This window comes from Crocuta crocuta, unplaced genomic scaffold, assembly GCF_008692635.1.
Source record: "Crocuta crocuta isolate KB4526 unplaced genomic scaffold, BGI_CrCroc_1.0 scaffold383, whole genome shotgun sequence".
NCBI lineage: Eukaryota > Metazoa > Chordata > Mammalia > Carnivora > Hyaenidae > Crocuta > Crocuta crocuta.
In genome coordinates this window covers 37,225-62,461 of record NW_027531897.1, presented here as the reverse complement: position 1 = coordinate 62,461, position 25,237 = coordinate 37,225, and the positions used below count along the sequence as shown (strand labels likewise).

General features: G+C 37.9%; 1 protein-coding gene across 1 annotated transcript in view; it reads left to right on the top strand.

The window, feature by feature from the left end:
* LOC144239516 (transcription factor TFIIIB component B'' homolog) overlaps window positions 1-25,237 on the top strand; it is a gene marked incomplete at its 3' end in the record, with an annotated part of 74,016 nt that overhangs the window by 15,682 nt on the left and 33,097 nt on the right. The window contains exons 9-18 of the mRNA XM_077773600.1: window positions 971-1,114; window positions 3,544-3,828; window positions 4,221-4,368; window positions 9,911-10,069; window positions 15,142-15,301; window positions 18,084-18,175; window positions 19,102-19,306; window positions 20,066-20,178; window positions 21,273-22,704; window positions 24,556-24,743. Of these exons, the coding sequence (XP_077629726.1) occupies window positions 971-1,114; window positions 3,544-3,828; window positions 4,221-4,368; window positions 9,911-10,069; window positions 15,142-15,301; window positions 18,084-18,175; window positions 19,102-19,306; window positions 20,066-20,178; window positions 21,273-22,704; window positions 24,556-24,743 (2,926 nt within the window). The remainder of the gene's footprint in view (window positions 1-970; window positions 1,115-3,543; window positions 3,829-4,220; window positions 4,369-9,910; window positions 10,070-15,141; window positions 15,302-18,083; window positions 18,176-19,101; window positions 19,307-20,065; window positions 20,179-21,272; window positions 22,705-24,555; window positions 24,744-25,237) is intronic.

Genomic DNA, 25,237 nt, shown 5'->3' with positions numbered 1-25,237 from the left:
TGGGGTATGGAGCCATTGTTAAAGCTATTATAATGGATTATTTTATTTTATTTAAAAACTTTTTAATGTGTATTTTTGAGAGGGAGAGAGAAAGGTGCAGACTGAAAGCAGAGGAGGAGCAGAGAGCGAGGGAGACACAGAATCAGAAGCAGACTCCAGGCTCTGAGCTGTCAGCACAGAGCCCAACGCAGGGCTCGCACTCATGAACTGTGAGATCATGACCTGAGCTGAAGTTGGATATTTAACCGCCTGAGCCACCCAGGTGCTCCCATGGCTCTCTCTGATGTAAGGACATTGATGGGTATTTAATGAGAGTGGTGCTAATCAGTATTCATTTGCTTCCCTCTTCACTGATATTTGGAAGAGTAAATAGTGAAAGGGTTGTGATGAAGAGAGGACATTTGACGGTGGAGAGGCTTTTGAGAAATTAAACATCTAGTCTTTTCTTAAAGTTGATTTGTGATTTATACACAGTGTAATTTATAGTTAGAGTTTTGATATAGGGTAACCTGTGTAACCACCACCCAAAACAATGTATGACATGTTTTCTTCGATCCAGAAAGGCCCCTGGTGTCCCTTGCTAGTCAGTCTCTACAGCTGTCCTGATGCAGGACAACCACTATTTTGATTTGAATCACCTTAGGTTAGTTTACTTGTTCCAGAACTTCTGGTTCATGGAATCATGCAGCATGTGCTCTCTTATGTCTGACTTCTTTGAGTCAGCATTTTGAGATTTACCCATAATATTGCTTATGTCAGTACATGGTTGGTTTTTTATTTTTTTGACTAATGTAACATTCCTATTTATTGCTTAGTCTTCTTTTGTGAGACTGTACTACAGTGACTAGAGTTGGCTATCCATTCTCCTAATAAGCCCATTTGCTTTTGATGTTATGATACTTAACTTGAAAAATCTTTTTCTTTTTTTTAAAATATGCACTTGAAGGTTCTTTTTCTCTTTTTTAAACAGAGGAAAAGCGCCCTTTTGACTTCGATTTTTTCGCTCATTTGCTTCAGAAAGTTCTTGCTGAAGAAGAGAAAAGAAAACAAAAATCTGCTAAAAATCAGAGTTCAAAGGAGAAGAAATCTTCTAAACCACGGAAAAATGTAAAAGGTATTTTAAAAGAAGTGTGTTCTGTTATTTAATGTGATACATTTGTAATATTGTCCCTCAAGTCTTCGAGCATTCCTCTGTAGTTCAGGAAGTTGAGATCATCAGGACATCCATTTCGGGAGAATTGCTTTTTCCTCAGTCTTCCAGTTTTCTGGCCTAAAATGGTACTCCGTTTTAAATTTAGTAATTTTCATGGCTGGGCTATTTGACATCTTTCTTGCTTCTAGAGAGTAGTTGTAGCTAATAAAAAGAGCACTGGAATTTGGGGGTATCATGTTTGGTTACTTACTATCATTTTCCTTTGTGAAACAGACCTGGCCCAAAGTTCTAATATTGAAAAAAAAATGGAGCTACCAGCAAAGCTTGTTAGAAAGTCAGTGTCCAAGGTTTTAATTGGAGGGAGTCATGTAGACACCCTCTGCCTGGCACATATCAGAATCTGGAAATCCCAAAATGAAAGTAGTTGTTCACAGGCAGAGAAGGACAAATACATGTTTGCACGTATAGGAGGATTAGGAGGAACTTGACGGAGGAACAAGGGGGAGAAGAAGGGGGGAAATGATGGGGAAAAGGGAGAGAGGCAAACCATGAGAGACTCTTGAATGCTGACAAAAACTGAGGACTGATGGATGTGGGGGGGAGGGGGGATGGGCATGGAGGAGGACACTTGTGGGGATGAGCACTGAGTGTTATGTGGAAACTAATTTGACAATAAACTATTAAAAAAAAATAAAATAAACATTAAAAAATTTTTGAAAAACCCCCCCAAAAAAAAAAAAAAAAAAAGAAAGCAGTTGTTCAGCATAAACCGTATTGTTTGTACAGACATTTTAGGCACACCGAACCAGTTTTGTCAGGCTAGTGTGAATCCTCCCCAAGCCTAAGTTTCCAGACACAGCCTACAGGCCAACCTTCCAATCAGGCCTTTCAGGGCATAGCTGTGAGGCCTGCCTGCTACATGAATTCTCTTCTGCACAGAGCAGTCCAGCATTTCTCTTCCTGGAGCATGATGTCTCTACCTTTTTAAAAATAGTGTTGGTAACTATAAAAATATTCCATTTTTTAGTCATTTTTTAACCTATATATGGCCCTAGGAGATTAAAATAGTTATATTAACATGATAATTGTAATGCGTGATATAAATAATGCGTTGTGTCTTACTGTGAGAACTTTTTTTAGGTGTTTTATTAAAAGTCTCAGAATTTAAAAAATGCTGATTATTATTCTGATAGAAAATCCAGTGTTTTCGGTTGTAAAATCTTGTTTTGACTTTTTTTGAAAAGTAAATGATGTTGAATTTTTTTTTTTTTAATGTTTTATTTATTTCTAGGAGAGAGAGAGACACACAGCATGAGCAGGGGAGGGTCAGAGAGAGAGGGAGTCACAGACTGAAACAGGCTCCAGGCTCTGAGCTGGCAGTCAGCACAGAGCCCGACGCGGGGCTCGAACCCACGAACCGCGAGATCATGACCTAAGCGAAAGTCGGATGCTTAACCGACTAAGCCACCCAGGCTCCCCTAAATGATGTTGAATTTTATTGTTTTTTAAGATTAGATTTTTTTAAAGGATAAATATTGTTAGAGAAGATCTCCTGATGGATGATGGTTGTGAAGTTAAGTTTGCTTTTGGTTGATATCTCCATGGTGATTTCTCTTTTTTTTTTTTCTTTTTAATCTTATATATTGTTTTCATCTTCTGATGCAGTTGACTATCAATGTGTCTTCATTAAAAGGGCATCAGAAATTGTTAAAAAATATGTTGTTGTTTTTTTTTTGAGGGGGGAAGAGAGAAAGTGTGAGTGGGGGAGAGGGGCAGAGGGGGAGAGAGAGAGAGAGAGAGAGGGAGAGAGAATCTTAAACAGGCTACACGTTCAGTGGTGAGCCCCAAGTAGGACTTGATCCCACAACTCTGGGATCATGACCTGAGTTGAAATCAAGAGTTGTATGCCTAACCAACTGAGCTACCCCGGTGCCCCTAAATAAACTATTTGTTAAAAAGAGTGTTCATTGAAAAACAAATGATACAGAAAATAAATTAGTGAATTCTCTTTCCTGCCCTGCCTTTAAATCAAATTGTCCAGATTTCTAGGGATAACTGTTAGTAAACGCTTCTGTTCAAGCGTATGGGTGTCTTAGAATAATAAAAATGAGATCATACTCTGTATTTCCTTTTGTAACTTGAATTTTTTGTGCAAAAATATTTTTTGAAATCTTTTTACATTACTACTTACAAGCCTACCTTATTATTATTTGTTGTGTGGATTTTTATAGCATTAACGTACTATAGCTTCCTTAATCATTCCCAGTTGGACATTTTAGGTTGTCTTCAAAGTTTTGCCCAGACATCTCTGAGTATTCATCTTCTCCATCTTAAAAGAATTTTTCTGCAGGTTATTTATATGTTTATAACAGTATCTTTTATTTTCAAAGCGAAAAAAGTTGCCAGTGAAGGAGGAAATGATGATCCAGATGAGTCTCTGAGCAGCAAAATTTCAGATACAGAACAGTCTCAAAAGGATACTCAGACGGTTGAAGAACAACAACAGTCTCAAGCTTTATCAGAACAGGATTCAGAACAGATTGCATTAGAACCAGACCTAAATCAAAAGAAAAGAAGAAGAAAGAATCAGGATGAAGTTGGTAAACAGGACGTTGAGAATCTTTCAGGAAATGCCACTGTTCAATTAGATCATTCTAAAGGAGAAAAATACATAAGTAAGTTTCTTATGTATATTAATAGTCCCTAAGTAACTTGAGAAGACAGGTACTGTCATACATATAATGTATATAATTTAAATACTCCTGAGTAGCAGCAATTAATAACACTTAAATTCTACAGACTGCCCAGGAAATTTGGGCTGATCTTCAAAACACAGTTAAAATTTACACAGTTGTGAGTTGACTTAAATTTTCATTAATGTTCTAAAATTAAGATCTCTGCCTTATAAATTGGAAATTGAATGTGGAATGGATTGATGATTTGTAGGAATAGACTGTTTTATGTAAATTCCTGTGTGCTTTAAAAAGTGGATGTTTTCATTTTTAAGAATAACATGCATTTTGTATTCACAGATTTTTTAAGAATGATATGCATTTTATATTCATAGATAAAGATCAGTCTTTAACGCCTGAAATAAATGAAGATGAAGGCACTAAGGAACAGAATCTTTCTTGCATACAAAACATAGATGACATTGTGGATTTGTCCTCCAGTGAAAAAGTTGAGAACAGAGCTGATCCTATCCTTTTATCAAGGTATTCTCTATACCTTCACTGACTTTACCTACATCTTCTGTTAGTTACTGAGTGGGGAGTGTGACATCCCCAACTGTAATTATGAATTTGCATTTTGCTCTTTTGAGTTCTGTTTGTTTTTCCTCATGGCTTTTGAAGCTCTCTTAATAGATGTATGCATATCTAGGATTGTTGTATCTTCTTGGTGAAATTACCCTTTATCATTTGTGAATATCATTCTGATATTGCTCTTTGTCCTGGAGCTTACTTTGCTACAGCTGTCTTTCAGTTAGTGTTTGCATGGGTTTATCATATTTTATAAAGACTTTATTTTCTTTTTGGTTTTCTTTTTTTTTTTTTTAATATTTTTATTTATTTCTAGGAGAGAGAGAGAGAGAGACAGCGTGAGTAGGGGAGGCTCAGAGAGAGAGGGAGTCACAGACTGAAACAGGCTCCAGGCTCCGAGCTGGCAGTCAGCACAGAGCCTGACGCGGGGCTCGAACCCACGAACCGCGAGATCATGACCTAAGCGAAAGTCGGACGCTTAACCGACTAAGCCACCCAGGCGCCCCTCTTTTTGGTTTTCAACAGTTTGAATATGATATATCCTGCTGAGTTTGTTTCTTTTTAATGTGGTAAAAGGCATGTGAGATGTTCTGTCCTAGCAAGTTGATCGTTTTTTTTTTTTTAGTCTATTCATTTTTGAGAGACAGAGACAGAGAAAGAGGTGTGTGTATGTGGGGGGAGGGGCAGAGAGAGAGAGGGAGACACAGAATCTGAAGCAGGCTCCTGGCTCTGAGCTGTCAGCACAGAGCCTGACCTGAGGCTAGAACCCACAAACTGTGAGATCATGACTTGAGTGAAAGATGTTTAATCAACTGAGCCACCTAGGTGCCCCGGTCCTAACAAGTTTTTAAATTGTAGAGTATTATAAACTGTTAGCACAACGTTTTACCTAAGGTCTCTAGAACTTTTCACCTTGTATGACTGATACATTATATTCATTGAATAACAACTCTGTTTCCGTTTTAACCCCAGCCCCTGGCTGTCATCCTTTGACTTTCTGTTTCTGTGAGTTTGGTTTGTTTAGATACATCATATAAGTGGAATCATACATCATTTATCTTTCTGTGACTGGCATATTTCACCTTGTAATATTTTGAAGTTTAACCTGTGTTGTAGCATGTGACAATATTTCCTTTTTTCTTTATGGTCAAATAATGTTTCATTGTATGCATATATTACATTTTTCTGATTCACTTATCTCTCCATGACTTAGATTGTTTCTGTCTCTTGGCTATTTTATTTTCTATAAATTATATTATGTTTTATTTTTTTGAGAGAGAGAGAAAGTATGCACGTGTGCAGGGGAGGGCCAGAGGGAAGAGAGAGAGAATCTTAAGCAGGCTCCACACCCAGTGCGTAGCCTAACGCAGGACTCACTCTTACAACCATGAGATCTTGACCGGAGCAGAAATCAAGAGTTGAACACTTAACTGATTGAGCCACCCAGGAGCCCCTCTTTGCTCTTTTAAATACTGCTATAATAAATTTGGGAATGCAGGTATCTCTTTTAACTCTTGTTTTAATTTCTTCTAGTTGAATACCCAGAAGAGGGACTGCTGAATCATAGGATAATTCTATTTAAAAATTGTTTTTAAGATTTTATCTTTCTAAAAGTAGTCTCTATACCCACCTTGGGGCTCAAACTCACTACCAAGAGATCAAGAATCACATGCCCTACTGACTTATGGAGGTGGCCCTCTTTTTAATTTTCTTGAGGAACCTTCAATTATTGCTCATAGTGGCTGTGCTATTTTACATTCCCACCAACAGTACACAAACATACCAACTTTCCACATCCTCACCAACACTTGCTATTTTCTGTTTTCTTTGTGTTTGATAATGGCTATTCATTCACGTGAGATGATACCTCATTGTGGGTTTGATTTACATTTCCATGATTAGTGATGTTGAGGATATTTACATATATATTTGTTGGCCTTTTGTATGGCTTTGAAGAAATTCTATTCCATTCTTTTTCATATTTTTTAATTAGGTTATTTTCATTGACTTATAGACATTAAAAAATTTTTTTAATGTTTATTTATTTGAGAGAGAGTATGTTCATATTTGTGCATGTGTGAGCAGGAGAGGAGCAGAGAGAGAGAAAGAGAGAGAGAGAGAGAGAAAGAATCCCAGGCAGGCTCCACCCTGTCAGTGTGGAACCTGATGTGGGGCTCGATCTCAGAATGGTGAGATCATGACCTAAGTGGAAATCAAAAGTCAAATGCTCAACTGACTGAGCCACCCAGGCACTCCTAGGCGTTCCTTTTGTATTTTGTGTACATATGTATGTATACATATATGTGTATATATATCCTTATATATATGTGTGTATTTTTTTAACATTTATTTAAATTTAATCAGTTTAATTTTTTTTAACATTTATTTATTTTTGAGAGACGGAGAGAGGCAGATGTGAACAGGGGAGGGGCAGAGAGAGAGGGAGGTAGAGAATGTGAAGCAGGCTCCAGGCTCTGAGCTGTTTGCCAGCACAGAGCCCAATGTGGGGCTCGAACTCACAAACCGTGAGATCATGACCTGTGCTGAAGTCGGACATCAACCCCCTGAGCCACCCAGGTGCCCCTGTATTTTGTGTATTAAGCTTATTTCACATAAATGGTTTGCAAGTATTTTGTCCCATCCCATAGGTTGTCTTTTGACTTTGTTGATGATTTCCTTTGCCATGCTGAAGCTTTTTAGTTTAACGTTGTTCCGTTTGTCGGTCTGTGCTAGTTTGTTCATATAGTTCGGAAAGTTCATAGTTTCTTTGAAACTGAGTCATGGGCCTTGAGTTCTTAATTTTCTAGGTGACAGACATCTAAACTGTGGCTTCTGAGATACAATTAATTTCATAAACTACACACAAAAGATACTGATACCTTTTTAGGGTACAGACAACCTGTAATGAATGTTAAGTTCCTAACTGGTTTCGTAAAACAGTGAGCTGATTCTAAAATTATTATATACACATGATCACAGGGTTGTGACTGGTAAAGACAGTTTGAAAAACAACATTTCTGGAGAGGAAATACATTAATTCTTTAAAGCTAGAATAATCATCCTGATGATGAGTGATTTTGAGCGTCTTTTCATGTGTCTATTGGACCTCTGGATGTCTTCTTTGGAAAACTGTCTATTCATGTATTCTGTCCATTTCTTCACTGGACCGTTTTTAGGTGTTAAGTTTGGTAAGTTCTTTATAGGTTTTGGATACTAACCCTTTTTCCATTATGTCATTTGTCATGTCTTCTCCCATTCTGTCAGTTGCCTTTTAGTTTTGTTGATCATTTCCTTTGCAGTGCAGAAGCTTTTTATTTTGATGAGGTCCCAGTAGTTCATTTTCCTTTTTATTTCCCTTGCCTTTAGAGACGTGTCAAAGAAATTGCTGCGGCTGAGGACAAAGAGGTTGTTGCCTGTTTTCTCCTCTAGAGTTTTGATGATATCCTAGCTCACATTTAGGTGCTTCATCCATTTTGAGTTTATTTTTCAGTATGGTATAAGAAAGTGGTCTAGTTTCATTCTTTTGTGTGTTGCTGTTCAGTTCTCCCAGCACCATCTGTTAAAGAGGCTGTCTTTTTTCTGTTGGATACTCTTTCCTTCTTGATGAAAAGATGCTCAACATCACTCATCATCAGGGAAATACAAATTAACACCACACTGCGATATCACCTCACACCGATCAGAGTGGCTAAAATGAACAACTCAGGCAACTACAGATGCTGGTGCGGATGTGGAGAGATTAGAACCCTCTTGCACTGTTGGCGGGAATGCAAACTGTGTAGCCACTCTGGAAAAGAGTGTGGAGGTTTCTCAGAAAATTAAAAATAGAACTACCCTACTACTCAGCAATAACACTACTAGGAATTTACCCAAGGGATACAGGAGTGCTGATTCATACGGGCACATGTACCCCAGTGTTTATTTCAGTGCTTTCAAAAATAGTTAAATTATGGAAAAAGCCCAAATGTCCATTAATTGATGAATGGATAAAGAAGATGTGGTTTTGTATACAATGGAATACTACTTGGCAGTGAGAAAGAATGAGATCCAGCCATTTGCAGCAACGTGGATGGAACTGGAGGGTATTATGCTAAGTGAAACAAGTCAGCCAGAGAAAGACAGATATCATATGGTTTCACTCATGTGGAACTTGAGAAACTTAACAGAAGACCATGGGGGAAGGGAAGGGGGAAAAGTAGTTACAAATAGGGAGGGAGGCAAATCATAAGAGACTCTTAAAAACAGAGAACAAACTGAGGGTTGATGAGGGGTGGCAGAGAGGGGAAAATGGGTGACGGGCATTGAGGAGGGCACTTGTTGGGATGAGCACTGGGTGTTGTATGTAAGGGATGAATCACAGGAATCTACCCCCAAAACCAAGAACACATTGTATACAATGTATGTTAGCCAACGTGACAATAAGTTGTACTAAAAAATAATAAAGCTGGAATAATTAAAGCAATATGTTACTGGCACAGGGACAAATGGACTTAGCAGAACTGAATAGGAATCTGATACCTGGTAGAGGTAACATTAGAAATTAGTGGGTGAAGAGTGAATGAACTATCTTCGTTAGATGGTGCTTGAATGTGAAAAAGATAATGTCCTTATTTCACCTTATATGCTAACTTTCTGATAGATTAAAGGCTACATGTATAAAGCAAATCTTTAAAACTTTTAGAACAAAGTGTCAGAAAATATCTTTGTGATGTCAAGCATTTCTTATGATATAAAAAGCAAAACTTTAAAAGATAAAATTGATAAATTTGACTTACAGTCAACTTATCTGTTTCTTTTAACAAAAAGTTTCATAAAGAAAGTGAAAGGCAAGATGCTGTTGGGGAGGTTTTATGTATGTCTAACCAGAAAGGACTATATAAAGAGGTCTTGCTGAGTGGTTGGGAAAAGACAAACACCCAGTAGAAAAAATGGGGGAAAGATATCTGGCTAATTGCCTTATGTGTTGAAACTGGGTGCTAGTTAGTACATGGCTCTCATTTACTTAATTGTTAGTTGAAATATTTCATAATACGGCAGTCCTCTCTTTGCATAATGCAGTGTTAACTGCAGGTTACGCATATTGGAACTGTGTCCTCGGATTTACAAAACTTTTGGTTAGCCGAGTACCATGCAAAGCAAGGCCTACCTGTGTAAAATTTTAATGAGAGAAAATTCCTCAATTTTACTATGATTTTACATATAGATTTGATTTGTCAACCCCATGTATGTTGTTAGGAGTTTTTCATTTTGTGCTTCTCAAGTGGTTTCCCAGTCCTGTTAATTCGTAGTTACTACTTTCTCTGAAGGTATATAGTTTTTAACAACAGCGTACAAAGAGGATCAGAGAAAAGCTGAAACATTATACTGATATTCCAAGCTATGAAGTATCATTTTCTAACGTGGTTTGTTATATTTAAAAAAAAATCTTTTAAGTAGCTGTTATAAAACATGTATTTCTAGAAATTATTTTTCTCCTGATGTGTTTTCATTTGCTTAGTGGTCAACAAGATGCCACGCCAGTAGCTACTGAGACGTCCGAATCAAGCCCTTCAGATTTGCCTTTCTCAGAAGTTGAAGTTAGCACACCACATGAGGTCAATGATGCTGAAAGTAGTTGTACAGAGGAAAGCAATGTTGACCTAAAGAATAAACCACTGTAAGTATTTTACATGGTAAGATTTTAAAATTTAGTTTCAATATTTTCATGAGTTCTTATTTAAGAAATTATAATATTGTTTTCTTTAAGGATTAGAAGGGGACTGTAGACCTGGGTGGCTTAGTCGGTTAAGCATCCGACTTTCGCTTAGGTCATGATCTCGCGGTTCGTGGGTTCGGGCCCCGCATTGGGCTCTGTGCTGACTGCCAGCTTAAAGACTGGAGCCTGTTTCAGTCTGTGACTCCCTCTCTCTCTGACCCTCCTCTGTTCACGCTATCTCTCTCTCTCTCTCCTAGAAATAAATAAAACATTAAAAAAAAAAAAAAGGATTAGAAGGGGACTGTAGACCATTTAATATATAATTGTACTGTGGTCTAAATATGACGTCAAGGCTTATCGCTTTACATTTCATTACAGAAAGATTCTCTTTTTTAAAAAAATTTTTTTGATGTTTTTTATTTATTTCTGAGACAGAGAGTGTGAGTGAGGAAGGGGCAGAGAGAGGGAGATAGAGGATTCGAACCTGGCTCTGTGCTGACAGCACTGAACCCAGTATGGAGCTCAGACATACCAACTGTGAGATCATGACCTGAGTTGAAGTTGGATGCTCAAATGACTGAGCCAGTTAAAGTTAACTTGGCACCCTACTCTTCTATTTGTTTATTAAAAAATTTTTTTTAATGTTTTATTTATTTTTGAGAGAGAGAGACACAGCACGAGCAGGGGAGGGACAGAGAGGGAGGGAAACAGAATCCAAAGACAGGCTCCAGACTCTGAGCTAGCTGTCAGTGCAGAGCCCGATGTGGGGCTCGAACTCGTGAACCATGAGATCATGGCCTGAGCCAAAGTCAGACGCCCAATTGACTGAGCCACCCAGGTGCCCCTGTTTGTTTATTTATTTATGTAGAGAAAGGATGAGTGTGCAAGGGGCAGAGAGAGAATCCCAGCCTGGCTCTGCTTTGTTTGCACAGAGCCTGATGTGGGGCTCGATTTCACAAACTCTGAGATCATGGCCTGAGCTGAGATCAGGAGTTGGACACTTAAATGACTGAGCAACCCAGGCGCCCCTCTTTATTTATTTATTTTTTTAAGGTTTATTTAGTTTGGAGGAGAGAGAGTGCACGGTGCCTGACCATGGGCTCAATCTTACAACTGTGAGTGAAATCTGGAGTCAGATGCTTAACCTACTGAGCCACCCAGTTGCCTCAGAAAGATTGTTGTTCATATCTGATTTATAGTAGTGATAGGAGCTTTATGCAAAGTGGTGACTTATGATGAAATTCTAAAATAATTTGGAATTCTAAAAATTTGCTCTGAGATACTACCTTTACTTGGTTTGAGTCATTCTTCAAAGTAGTAGATTTTTCATATTGATGACTTTAAGAATATTATGTTTCCTAGTATGCAAATACTGATAATATCTCCACTAAAAAAGAAATAAAAGCACCACAAAAATCTCCTTTTGAAGAAAACTATCTCAAAAATTCAAGCTTCCTTTTTGTGTCCCTTCTAACACCTCACATAGGCTTAAATGCTTTTTAGTTTATGAATTCTTATTTATTTTCAGTAAAACATAGTCGCACTGTGAATTAAGCTGTTTTTAAATAAAGATTTAGTCTTTGGAATAGGCAAACTATCCTTTCTATGTTTATTTTTTATTTATTTTGAGAGAGAGAGAGGGAGAGTGCTTGCAGGAGCGGAGCAGAGAGAGAGGAGAAAGAGAATTCTAAGTAAGCTCCATGCTCAGTGCAGAGCCTGATGTGGAGCTTGATCCCACAAACCATTAGATCATGACCTGAGTCAAAATCATGAGTCAGATGTTTAATTGATTGAGCCTCCCAGGTGCCCCATAGGCAACATATTTTTAAGGTTAAAACATCCAGAAGTATAAGAAGATAATGGAGTGAAATATTCTTCCTACCATGTCCACATTCACTGTAAGTAATCTATGTAATTTATATTTGATACTCTTTCAGACATTTAAAGAAAGTACTTTATTTCTTTAAAATGTTTATTTATTTTGAGAGAGCAAGCGAACATGCAGGGAGGGGCAGAAAGAGAGAGGGAGAGAGAGAGAATCCCAAGCAGGCTCCGAGCCATCAGTATAGGGCCCAGCACAGGGCTGGAACTCACAAACTGGGAGATCATGGCCTAAACTGAAATTAAGAGCCAGATGCTCAACTGACTGAGGCACCCAGGTGGCCCTGAAAAATATTTTAAAGCTAATACAAATNAGAGAGAGAGAGAATCCTAAGCAGGCTCCACATTGTCAGCATGGAGCCTGAACCCACAAATTGTGAGATCATGAGCTGAAACCAAGAGTTGGAAGCTTAACCAACTGAGCTACCCAGGCTCACCTGTATTTATTTACTCTTAAAATCCTAATAATAGCATATATACCCACTCCATTTTGCAACTTTTTGGTCTTATATCTCCATATGTTTACTTAAAGATCTTCATTACTATTGTTTGTTTAAAGTTTATTTGTTTTTTGAAAGACAGTGCGCACATGCATAAGTGGGGTGTGGGGGCAGAGAGAGAGGGATATAGAGGATCCGATGCAGCCTCTGCGATATCAGCTCAGAGCCCAGAGTACGGCTCGAAGTCACGAACAGGATTCTGACCTGAGCTGAAATCAAGAGTCAGACCCTTAACCAATTCAGCCACCCAGGTGCCCATCTTCCTTAGTTTTGAATAGCTGGGAAGTGTTTTGGTATACAGGTGAATTATAGTTTATATGATCAGAGCTGAACTGATGGCTGTATGGGTTGTTTATTCAAATGGTGCCTAAAATCTTAAACCTCTATCCTTTCACCTGTATGCAAGTACAGTGGACCCTTGAACAACACAGTGGTTAGGGACACTGACCCTGTGCAGTTGGAAATCCATATATAACTTTGACTCCCTCAGAACTTAACTACTTATAGTCTGCTGTTGACTGGAAGCACAATAATAGTTGACTAACACATATTTTGTGTGTTAAATGTATTATATACTGTATTCTTATAGTTAAAGTAAGCTAGAGAAAGAAAATGCTTCAAGAGAATCATAAGGATGAGGGGTACCCCTTGATTTCGGCTCAGGTCATGATCTCATGGTTCATGAGTTTGAACCCCCTGTTGGGCTCCATGGTAACACTGCAGAGTCTGCTTGAAATTCTCTCTCCCTCTGTCTCTGCTCCTCCCCTGCTCGTGCTCTCATTCTCTCAATAAAATAAATAAACTTGAAAGGGGTGTCTGGGTGGGTCAGTTGGTTGGGCATCCAACTTCGGCTCAGGTCATGATCTCCACGGTTCATGGAGTTCAAGCCCCATGTTGGGCTCTGCACTGCAAGCTCAGATTCTGTGTCTCCCCTTCTCTTTCTTTGCCTCTCCTCCACTTGCACTTTTTCTCTCTCTCAAAAATAAACCCAAAAAATTTTTTTTAAAAATCATAAGGTTGAATCTTATGATTTTAAAAATCATAAGGATGAATCTTATGATTTTAAAAATCATAAGGATGAATCTGTATAATTCCTCTTAGATTCTCTGATTCTTAATGTTAATTTGTGCTTGCTTGCTCATGCGTGCATACTTTCTCTCCCCCCACCTTTAATTTGTATTTTTCTTAAAACCTATTTTTATTTTGTCTTTCTTTAAAGTTTATATAGTTTGTCCATTTTTTAATTTTAATTTTTTAAATATTTGTTTTGGGGGGAGCACAAGCAGGGAAGGGGCAGAGAGAGGATCCAAGGGAGGGTGGGCTCTGCACTGACAGCCGCGAGCCCTACGTGGGGCTCGAACTCGTGAACTGTGAGATCATGACCTGAGCTGAAGTCAGACACTCAGCCAACTGAGTCACTCAGTTGTTCTTGTCCATTTTTTAATGAGTTATTGATGACACTGTTTTGTAGGAGCTTTTTGTATCTTAGGGAGATTAGTCCTCCTGTATGATTTGTAAAACATGCTTTCTTGGTTGGTAGTTTGACTTCTGACTTCACCATGTTTTGGCCATGTAGAAATTTCTTGATTTTTATTTTGTCAAATTTCTTTGTTTTTTTTTTTCTTTTATAGCTCCTGAATTTTTAGTTAAATTTTTTTTTTAATATTTTTATTTATTTCTAGGAGAGAGAGAGACAGCGTGAGCAGGGGAGGGTCAGAGAGAGAGGGAGACACAGACTCTGAAACAGGCTCCAGGCTCTGAGCTGGCAGTCAGCACAGAGCCCGACGCGGGGCTCGAACCCACGAACCGCGAGATCATGACCTAAGTGAAAGTCGGACGCTCAACCGACTAAGCCACCCAGGCTCCCCAATTTTTAGTTAAATTTTATAAAGGCTTATCCCACCTCAAGGTTATAAAGAATTCATCTGTGTTTTCTGTATGGCTTTACTTAATGCTGATCGATTTGGAATATACTATGAGTACGTGCAGGGAGTGGAACTAATTTTATTTTAGTCCCCAGTGTTAGGTTTGACATCACCATTACTTTGATATTATTTCTTCTCTTCCTCCTCCTCCTCAACTGGGCTCAAGTGAGCAAGGGCCAGAGAGAGAGGGGGAGTGAGAGCGAATCCCACGGAGGGCAGAGAGAGGAAGAGAGAGAGAAGTGAGGCTCACCCAATATGGGGCTTGAGTTTACGAGTTGTGAGACCATGACTTGAGCCGAAGTCAGATGCTTAACCGACTGAGCCACCCAGGTGTCCCACTTTGATATTATTTCTAACAATAAGTTATTTTGTATTTCATTTTCACTGTTTTGAAATGCTACCTTTATTATATACTATTATCATGTGTTCTGGAGTCCCTTCTCAATTTTCTTTTGTGTTTTATTTATCTGTTTATTTGTATGTCATTACCAGTGTTTTAATTATTGACGCTGAGTAGTTTGTCTTTAACATCTGATAGAATAAGTGAGTTACCTCTTCATTGCTCTTCTTTGCCACTCTTACTATAAGTAAGCTTAACAGACTTTTCTGGCTGAGTGGATTTTTAAAGAATTTTTCAGAATTTTATTGACTATGCCTGGTTGTTGGTATAATTTAAATAATGTTCATCTTTTTGAAAATAAAAACTACGTAATGGTCATTTTTTAAGGGAAATCGATCGATCAGGAAGTGCTAAACTGATGTCAAGAAGACAGCTGCAGAGACCTAAACCCAATTTGTCAAGGGCAATTGGGAAGAAATCTGTTCTTGCACAAGGTAAAACAGATGCAGAGAGCACGAGTTCAAATGCCGAAACTTCAGTGGAAAAGGTATGGAGTAAGAGACTTCATGGAAATTAAAATTATGAAAATTTCTCCGGGTTGGGAAAAAAATGGTTTCAGTTTGTAATGACGCAGTAATGTGACTGATACTAGAACAAAAATACAAAGACTTACATGTTAATATTAAATGCGTTTTCCTAATCTCCTACTGTTGCATTTTCTTTAGAAGCTAGGGCGTATCATTTTCATTAGTGATAAATCTGTCTTTTGTTTACTTACATAAAACTTTCATTCGAAGTATTTTTTTTTTTTTTAAATGTTTTATTTATGTTTAGGAGAGAGAGAGAGAGAGACAGCGTGAGCAGGGGAGGGTCAGAGAGAGAGGGAGTCACAGGCTGAAACAGGCTCCAGGCTCTGAGCTGGCAGTCAGCACAGAGCCCGACGCGGGGCTCGAACCCACGAACTGCGAGATCATGACCTAAGCGAAAGTCGGACGCTTAACCGACTAAGCCACCCAGGCGCCCCAATTCGAAGTATTTTTTAAGCAGTTCTGTATAAAATTATATCCACAACTCTTTCCCCACAGACATATTCCTCTTTCATAAACTTTGTCTCTCTTTTTATATATATAAACGTTGCTGTATATATATATTTTTTAAAGTTTGATTTATGTATTTTGAGAGAGGTGGAGACAGGGTGAACGGGGGAGGGGCAGAGAGAGAGAGGGAGAATCCTTGCATGCAGGCTCTGCACTGTCAGCACAGGGCCCAATGCAGCGCTTGAACTCTGGAGACTGAGATCATGACCTGAGCTGAAATTACGAGTCAGACGCTTAACCAACTGAGCCACTTGGGCACCCCTAAACAGAGGGTTTTTTTTAAATGTTTTTTAAAAAATTTATTTATTTTGAGAGAGAGAGAGAGAGAGAAAGAAAGCAAAAGTAGGGGAGAGCAGAGAGAGAGGAAGAGAAAGAGAACCCCAAGCGCGCTGTGCGTTGACATGGGGCTCGAACTCATGAACTCTGAGATCATGACCTGAGCCTAAATCAAGAGTCCGACACTTATCTGACTGAGTCACCCAGGTGCCCAACATTTCTCTAGTTTTAATCATAACATACATAATATTTAAAACTTTATTCTCTGAAACTGTTCATTAACAATTTTCTTGGGGTCAGTCTTTTTAGTAGCGGCATTAAGTTAACCTATTAGTAGTTTACTATGCATTTTTTTAATGGTTGACATTTAAATTGCTTCCATTTTTTTAAACTTTCATAAATAAAAGCAAACAATTTTGTAAATAGGACTTTCTTTTTTTGTTTTTATAAGTAGGCTCCATGCCCAGCGTGGAGCCCAGTATGGTGCTTGAACTCATAACCCGGAGATCAAGACCTGAGCTGAGATTAGGAGTTGGGACGCTTAGCCAACTGGGCCACCCAGGTGACCCGTAAATAGGACTCTATAAAGAAATAGAAGATAATTTTCTAGAGGAGGTGGGATTAATGGGTCAAAGTATTTTAAACTTTTGTCAAATGACAGTAAAAGAAAAAGAATCTGTATACATTGCTCTAAGCATTAAATGCATGTTCCTTTTCTCATCCCTGCCATCATTATCTTGTTATAAATTTCTTGTATTTGCTAAAATACATTTTGAAATGTCAGTCAGAGGGGCTTGGGTGGCTCAGTTGGTTAAGCATCCAACTTCGGCTCAGGTCATGATCTCACGGTTCATGGGTTCAAGCCCCGCGTCAGGCTCTGTGTTGACAGCTAGCTCAGTGCCTGTAGCCTGTTTCAGATTCTCTGTCTCCCTCTCTCTGACCCTCCCCTGCTCACGCTGTCTTTCTCTCTCTCTCTCTCTCTCTCTCTCAGAAATAAATAAAACATTAAAAAAATTTTTTGAAATGTCAGTCAGCATTTTTCCCTGTCATGTGAAATATCTTTTTTATTATACTTTTTATTTTTATTTATTTATTTTTTAATTTTTTAATTTTTAAAATTCTACTTTTTAGAATACAGATTATATTTTTATAATCTTTTAAAATATGAGAAAAGTGGGAAAAACAGATTCAGGTAAAAATTAAATTACTTGTGATTTCATTATCCAGATGGAACTAACCTTTTAGCGTATATCCTTCCACCTTTTCTTCCTTCCTTCCTTCCTTTCCTTCTGAGAGTATGCACGTGCACATGCACGTGTGTGAACAGGGGAGGGACAGAGAGAGGGAGAAAGAGAATCCCAAGCACACAGGGCTCGGTCCCATAAACCATGAGATTGTGACCTGAGGTGAAATCAAGACTTAAGATGCTTAAAAGACTGAGCCAACCCAGGTGCTCCGTGTGTTAGAATTAATTGTTTTTTATCCTTTGGTACCTAACATTTCATAAATAAATTTTCTTTTATTAGATGTCTTTTGAAGATATGGTCTTTAGTGACTTCATAATTATCTATCAATGGGTACAACTGAATTTATTTAACCATTTACTCATTATTGGATATTTTGTCTGTGTATGGTGTTTGGCATTTTATATAATGTTCTTGTGAACGTTCTTATAATTTGTGTAAATATTTTCTTAAAATAGAGTTTTAGAAATGGTATTACCAAGTCAAAGACTATGAACATTTTTAAGGCCCTTGATTTCATACTGGGAAAAGGCTCTGTCACTAATACATGGAAATAGATATTTTATAATAATCTTAGCTGTGTCTATGTTTTTTAAAACTCTTATAATTAGAAGAATAAACAATGATATTTCACTGTTTTAATTTCCATTAATTACAATGTTTGGAGTTTTTTTTATGTTGCCAATAAAATGTAAAAAAATTGAATTCATAGAATCAAATGGAAAAGGATAAACTGAATACATCTGACATTGCTGGAATGGAGAAAACAGAGAAAGTGAACCCAGAAGCTGAGACTGTGTCTAAGTGAGTATTTAGGAAGTAGAATAAAATTAGTAGCTTATAGGAGTGACTGTAATAACATCTGTACTGTATAATGTCTGAATTTTATTTTCATTTATTATGCTTAAGTCTTCTTAATTATAGGTGTGTTAAAACATTTTAATAGTGTTCTTTGTGCTACTGGAGAAATAAATTATGATAAAGATCCATTGAGTTAGCAATTACATTTCTTCCTCAGCTTATTAACAAGATTTTAACCAAGTCTTGATAGATGAATTAATGGTTAATATGCATGTTTCTCGATAATTTTATTTATAGCAGGAGGTTTCAAAGGAGAATATTTAACTTGGAATGCAGATTCAGAGTAGGCCTTGCTCTAATATGCATCTGAAGGATTATATTCTGGACTGTACATTTATGCCATAATCTGTATCCAGTGCCCTGGAAGTGTACATTACATACAAACTAGTGTTTTGTTGTTGTTGTTTATTTTTGAGAGAGAGAGAGAGAGAGAGTGCACACTTCTGTGTGTGTGAGCTGGGGAGGGCCAGAGAGAGAGGGTAAGAACCCCAAGCAGGATCCACACTGTTAGTGCTTAGCTCATGTGGGACTCAATCCTACAAAGTGTGGTATTACTACCTGAGGTGAAATTAAGAGTTGAACATGTAACCTACTGACCATCCAGGAGTCCCTACAAATTAGTATTCTTAGTGGGGAATTACATGTCTGTCAGGTATAGATTTTTCCAGTTTTATGATGACATGTTTTTTATAGTCAGGCTTCCAAGATTATGTCTGTTCTAAGGCGTTAAGGAGTGTCTTTGAGGATGTTCTCAAGGATACTTGTAATTATTTTATATTCCAGATGGTTTCCTTATTTATACCTGGGAGAAGGGAATACTGAAAACAAATATGTGACTTCAGAATAGCCATAATTTCATTCTTTTGTAGTTGTTCTAGTTTGAGTGAAAAAATTGGTGTTCAGGATGACGATCAAACAAAGACTTTAAGACCAGCACGACTAATGAGGGGCCGACTGCAAAGGCCAAAGCCAAATATCGGTAAAGCTGCTGAAAGAAAAGAAATTTTTACATCACAGGAAAAAATTGGGGCCAATGTAAAGAAGGATGAAAGTGAATCCTGTATTGCTAGAGATGTAAGTACTCAGATTCTTTGCAATTTTTTTGTTAAACAAGTTTTTAAGCCCCCCCCCCGCCAAATCATAAGACTATACAGTTGGATACATTCTTTATTAAGTTAAAGTCAAAATCTCAGAGCTAGCAACTTTGTTACATGTAAAGCCTTATTTAATTTTCCGCAATCCACATTTTGAGCATTTATGTAATGGAGCATATTTGACTTGCCTCCCCCATCACTCAGGTGTTTGAATTGTACTTCCTTTTTGAAAATATGACTAGGTATGTGAATTTTTAACTCTGACTTAAGCAGAGTAAAATATTAAAAGCTTCCTACTAAAATATAATACCAAGAACAAAAAATTATTAATTTTGAGTTATTTATACAGTAACTAGTTTTTGTGATGAGTGTAAGAGTTAAGATCCTAGTTTGAGATTTGAATTTCTTTTGTTATAAATCTCAAGGTCTGTACTGTAATAATAATAATCAGGACATAGATCCCAAGGAGTAATTCTAACAAAGGAGACTGAATTTGCAGTAACTTGCTTTCTAATTAAGAGGAAAAGAATGGGGGCTTTGAGATGAGCTAGAAGGTGTAGCTTATGAAGGTTTTTAAGCTATCTAAAGAAAAAAACATTAAAAACTGTCCCTTTAATATCATTTTATAATTTTGAAATGTTTACCATTCTCCTTGTACTCAAATCAGACAAAATTTTCAGTGCAGTTTTTCTTAGGTAGGTGTTACATTGTGAACCCTTTAAAATATTTTGTTATTAAGAGTCCTGAACAGGTAGAAGATCAGTCATGTAAAAATTTTGAGTTTGAAGACATCACATCACAGCCTGAGAAAGAAGATAATATTTTTCAAATGAATGTTAATGAATGTCTAGGGTAAGTATCATCTTACTGGTTATGGAATCTGAATTTTTTTAAAAAAAGTTTTAGAAATGTTTAATCAGTTTTTAAAAACAAAAGCAAATGAGACTGATTTGTAATCTGTGTATCAAATTGCTTAATATTTACAAATATAACCTTTCATGACAATTCATGTCATAGTTTTCATGTCATTTTCTTAGTTATTGGTGATTTGATGAGTTGTTTACTCATAAATTAGACCTTGAGTTAACATGATTGGCAGTATCACTTAACATGCATATTACATTAAATATGTATGTCCAAATATGAAATGGAACTTATTTTCTTATATTTGTTTCTTTGGGATTAGACTGAGCCACATATAGCCTCATGGGTTTTATGTAAAACCCATATGTAGAAGCCTATAATTCTCCTAGCCACTGCTTTTTTTTCCCTTCTGGAAGGTACCAAGCAAAATCAATGAAATTGCTAGTATACTTTAGAAAATGTTTTCCCTTTGGAAATATTCAATGTACACAAAAGTAGTAAGAACAGATTAATGGACTCCCATGTATCTACTATCTAGTTTCAACTATTACTAGTATTTTATCAATCTGTATGTTTAAAGTGTGGCCTTTCCCTGTATTTGTTCATATGATACTTGCATGTAGCTGTATGAGAAGCTGGTCAGATCTGGCCATATAAATGTGTTGCTTAACTCTTATGGCAAGGCATATATCTGTATAAAGGATAGTAGGGGCAAAGAGGTATGAATAGCAGACACCAGTTTTCCTAGATCCAGTGTAGGGAACTGGAGACTCTGGATGGTGTAGATAACAATTAGAAAGAGACTGTTCAGGGCCGGTTGGCTCCTCATCTTATTGACCTTATTGATAGATTCTCTGTATCTCTATATGAGTAGATATATTTATTTTAAAAATGTATAATTTCAAAACACGGTTTTTCCTCCTCCTTTAATTTTTAAGTTTTACCCAGAGATTCTTCTTTAATATTTTATTTTATTTTTTTTAATTTGAGAACTCCTGGTGTTTCAGTAGTACTTTCTCAGCCATCCTCTCTTCAGTTGGCAGTATGGTTTAAATTTTGATTTTGTGTCCTTTTTTTTTAAGTATTCAAGAGAATAATAAAGTCCCAGTTTTGAAGACTCGATTTCAGAAACCAAAGCCAAATATAGAAAGAGGAGCTAGAAGAAGAGAAGTTTTCTCAAAGGAAGAGACATCAGAGGAGATTGATGCCTCTGGACAATTCACACCAGCTTTGGGAGAAATTAGGAGAGTGGAAGAAACCTTACCAAGGGACAAGATATCAGTGGAGGCTAATAATACTAAGGAAACGGAGCCATATTTTAAAAAAACTCGGAGAAAAGAAGTCTCTCCGATAGAGAAGATATCAGAAACGATTGACAACACTGTAGAAATGGAGACAGATTTGAAAGAAACCAGAGGAGACGTTTCCCCAAGGGAGAATATATCAGAGATGGCTGATGTCACTGAGGAAAGAGAGACAGACTTGGAAGAAACTGGAAGAGAGGTTTCCCCAAGAGACACTACATCAGTGCTGTCTGATGTCACTGAGGAAAGAATGACAGACTTGGAAGAAACTGGAAGAGAGGTTTCCCTAAGGGAGAATATATCAGCAGTATCTGATGTCACTGAGGAAAGAATGACAGACTTGGAAGAAACTGGAAGAGAGGTTTCCCTAAGGGAGAATATATCAGCAGTATCTGATGTCACTGAGGAAAGAATGACAGACTTGGAAGAAACTGGAAGAGAGGTTTCCCCAAGAGACAGTGTATCAGAGATGACCGATGTCACTGAGGAAAGAGTGACTGATTTGGAAGAACCTGGGAGAGAGGTTTCCCTAAGGGACACTGTATCAGAGGTGTCTAATGTCACTGAGGAAAGAATGACAGATTTGGAAGAAACTGGAAGAAGAGAAATATCCTTACAGGAAGATGCCCCAGAGGAGGTCAACAATACAGATGAAGTAGGAATAGGTTTGGAAGAAAATGGAAGAGAGATTTATGTAAAGGATAATATACCAAAGGTGATTGATGCCACTAAGGAGAGAGAGACCTATGTGGAAGAAACTGAGGGAAGAGAAATAGACACACATGGAAAGCCCTTACAGGTCAAGACTCTAGGTGAAATGGAGACAGATTGTAAAGAAACTGGAAAAGAAACTTCCCTGAGGGAAAAGGTACCAGTGGAGATCAGTGCCTTAGGGGAAAGTAAGATTGATTTGAAAGAAACTGAAGAAAGAGAGCTTTCCCTGATGGAAAACGTATTAGGAAAGACAACTGCTCTTGAAGAAACAGAGGCAGATTTGAAAGAAACTGGACGAGAAATTTCCTTGAGGAAAAGCAGATCAGGAATTAGTGCTACTGAGGAAATGGTTGCAGATTTGGAAAAACCTGGAGAAATGGACATTTCTCTAAGGGAACATGGAGCAGAGGAGATCAGGACCTCAAGACAAACGGAGACAGATTTAATGCAGAGCAGTAGTGGTGGCTGCAGCACTGTGCCTTCACTGGATATCAACGTATGTATTTTTCTGTTCTTTAGAAAAAATTTTTGAGTACTGTTTCAGAGAAAAATTATCACAATAAAAACTGTGATTATTGCTCTTAAATCCTTCAAAATGTAAACTCTCTGAAAGCTTAAAGTCTTCCCTACTCCTAAATTCTGTGTTTTAGAACCTTAAAGAAACTATATATCTTAAAAAAAAAATAACTTGAAAAAGATTTAATTGTGGAGAAGTTACCATTCTTACTGTCAATTAGAAGTTACTTTTAGTTTTTATAAAAAAATGTTTTTAAGGTAATTTATTTTGAGAGAGAGGCTAGTTTTTTATTTATTTTTTTGGTTTTTTTTTTTAAGTATGGAAGCTCAACTATAAGACGAAGATTTTTTTTAAAGCTTTACAAAAAAACAAAATATAGCAAAAACTCCTTTTGCATTCCATAAAAATTAACAGAAAAGCACCTGTCCAGAGTAGCTGGTCCGCAGGCCCCACACCTGCACTTCCCCCATGTGGTCTTGTAGGACAGGGGCCAGTCTGTGCAGGACAGCGCTGAGAGCCACTCACTTTCTCCCAGAGCTGTCCCCTGTCCCACCCAGCCCCAACCCCAAGCAACTCCCAAACACACATGGACTCAGATTTAGTTTTTCTTCTCTCTTTTACACACCACAGTTAGTTCATAAACTTTTTTTGTTTTACATTTTTTATACCAATGTAACAAAAAGGTGGGAGAGAAGGGGAGGCAGACAGACTATATTTTATGCCTATAAATGGGGGTAGAGGGGCAGACAGGGCCAGGGCAAACAAAAAACACACGGTCTCTGTGTGGAGAGTTTTGATAGCAAAACACGGTGGGAAGTAGGCCTCAGAGTTGGGGAGGGGCAGAGAGAATCCCTAGCAGGCCCTGAGCTGTCAGTGCAGAGTCTGAGTCAGGCTCAATCCCCCAAACCTTGAGATCATCACCTGAGGTGCAATCACAGTCAGATGTTTAACCACCTGAGCTACTCAGGTGCCCCACAGTTATTCTTTTATTTAAAAAAGATTTTTTTTAATGCTTTTATTTTATATTTGAGAGAGAGAGAGGGGTAGAGCAGGAACAGGGGAGGGGCAGAGAGACGAGGGCAGAATCTGAAGGACATTGCAGGCTCTGAGCTGTCAGCATAGAGCCTGACACAGGGTTCGAACTGATAAGCAGTGAGATCATGACCTGAGCCGAAGTCAGACGCTTAACTGGCTGGGCCACCAGGCACCCCTGATGTTATTCTTTTACATAAAAGGAATATAGGGAATTGGACTGAATTTATGCTAACTCTAGAATGAATATACATTGGAATTATTTCTTTTGGCCACATCTTTCTCAGTTTTTATTTCCTGACCTAGTCTACTTTAAAAATTTCCTTCTATTGGGGCGCCTGGGTGGCTTAGTCGGTTAAGCGTCCGACTTTCGCTTAGGTCATGATCTTGCGGTTCGTGGGTTCGAGCCCCGCGTCGGGCTCTGTGCTGACTGCCAGCTCAGAGCCTGGAGCCTGTTTCAGTCTGTGACTCCCTCTCTCTCTGACCCTCCCCTGCTCACGCTGTCTCTCTCTCTCTCTCCTAGAAATAAATAAAACATTAAAAAAATTAAAAATAAAAAATAAAAAATAAAAATTTCCTTCTATTAAAAGTTTGTAGTTGGGATACCCATCTGGCTCAGTTGGTTGAGTGTGCAACTCTTGATCTTGGGGTTCTGAGTTTGAGCCCCAGATTGTAGGTGTAGAGGTCACTTAAACCTTTAAAAATAATAAGTTTCCTGTTACTTGAGGTTCATGTTTTTGTGGCATTTTCTGCTCGTGTTGATTTACCATGGATGATTTCCTTTGATCATTCCTCCAGAACATTGGCAGTGAAGTACTTTCCATGGTCCACACCCCTGAGGAAGAAAAAAGAAATTCTGAAAAGGAACTATCAGGTCACTTGGGTAGTTCGAAGACTTCCTTGCAGACTTTGGAACCTGATAAAACAGAAGACCAGGGGATGCAATCTCCAGATGTTTCAGAGCAGTTTTCAGATACTAATTTAAGGTACAAATGTATTGGTCTGTGTGCTTTTAAAGAAAAAGTTTCTAAATTTCTAAAGAATTTTCAGATTCTGTGAAACAAAGGTTTTAAAACATATCATCTGGGGGCGCCTGGGTGGCTCAGTCGGTTAAGCAGCCAACTTCAGCTCAAGTCATGATCTCATGGTTTGTAGGTTCGAGCCCCGCGTCGGTCTCTGTGCTGACAGCTTGCTCAGAGCCTGGAGCCTGTTTCGGATTCTGTATCTTCCTCTCTCTGACCTCCACTGCTCACGCTGTCTCTCTCTCTCTCTCTCAGAAATAAATAAAACATTAAAAAAATTTAAGAAAACCCCATATCATCTGTAGTGTAGTGTTACAGATTTTAAGCTAGTTTTGGGATGACTGGAGGTGAATTTTGAGGTGATAGTGATAGTAGATTTAGGGAATTACTAACATCAGAATCGTACGAACAAATATTCCTAAGTCAGTAGGGGTGTGGCAGCCTACCTGTGTTTCCTC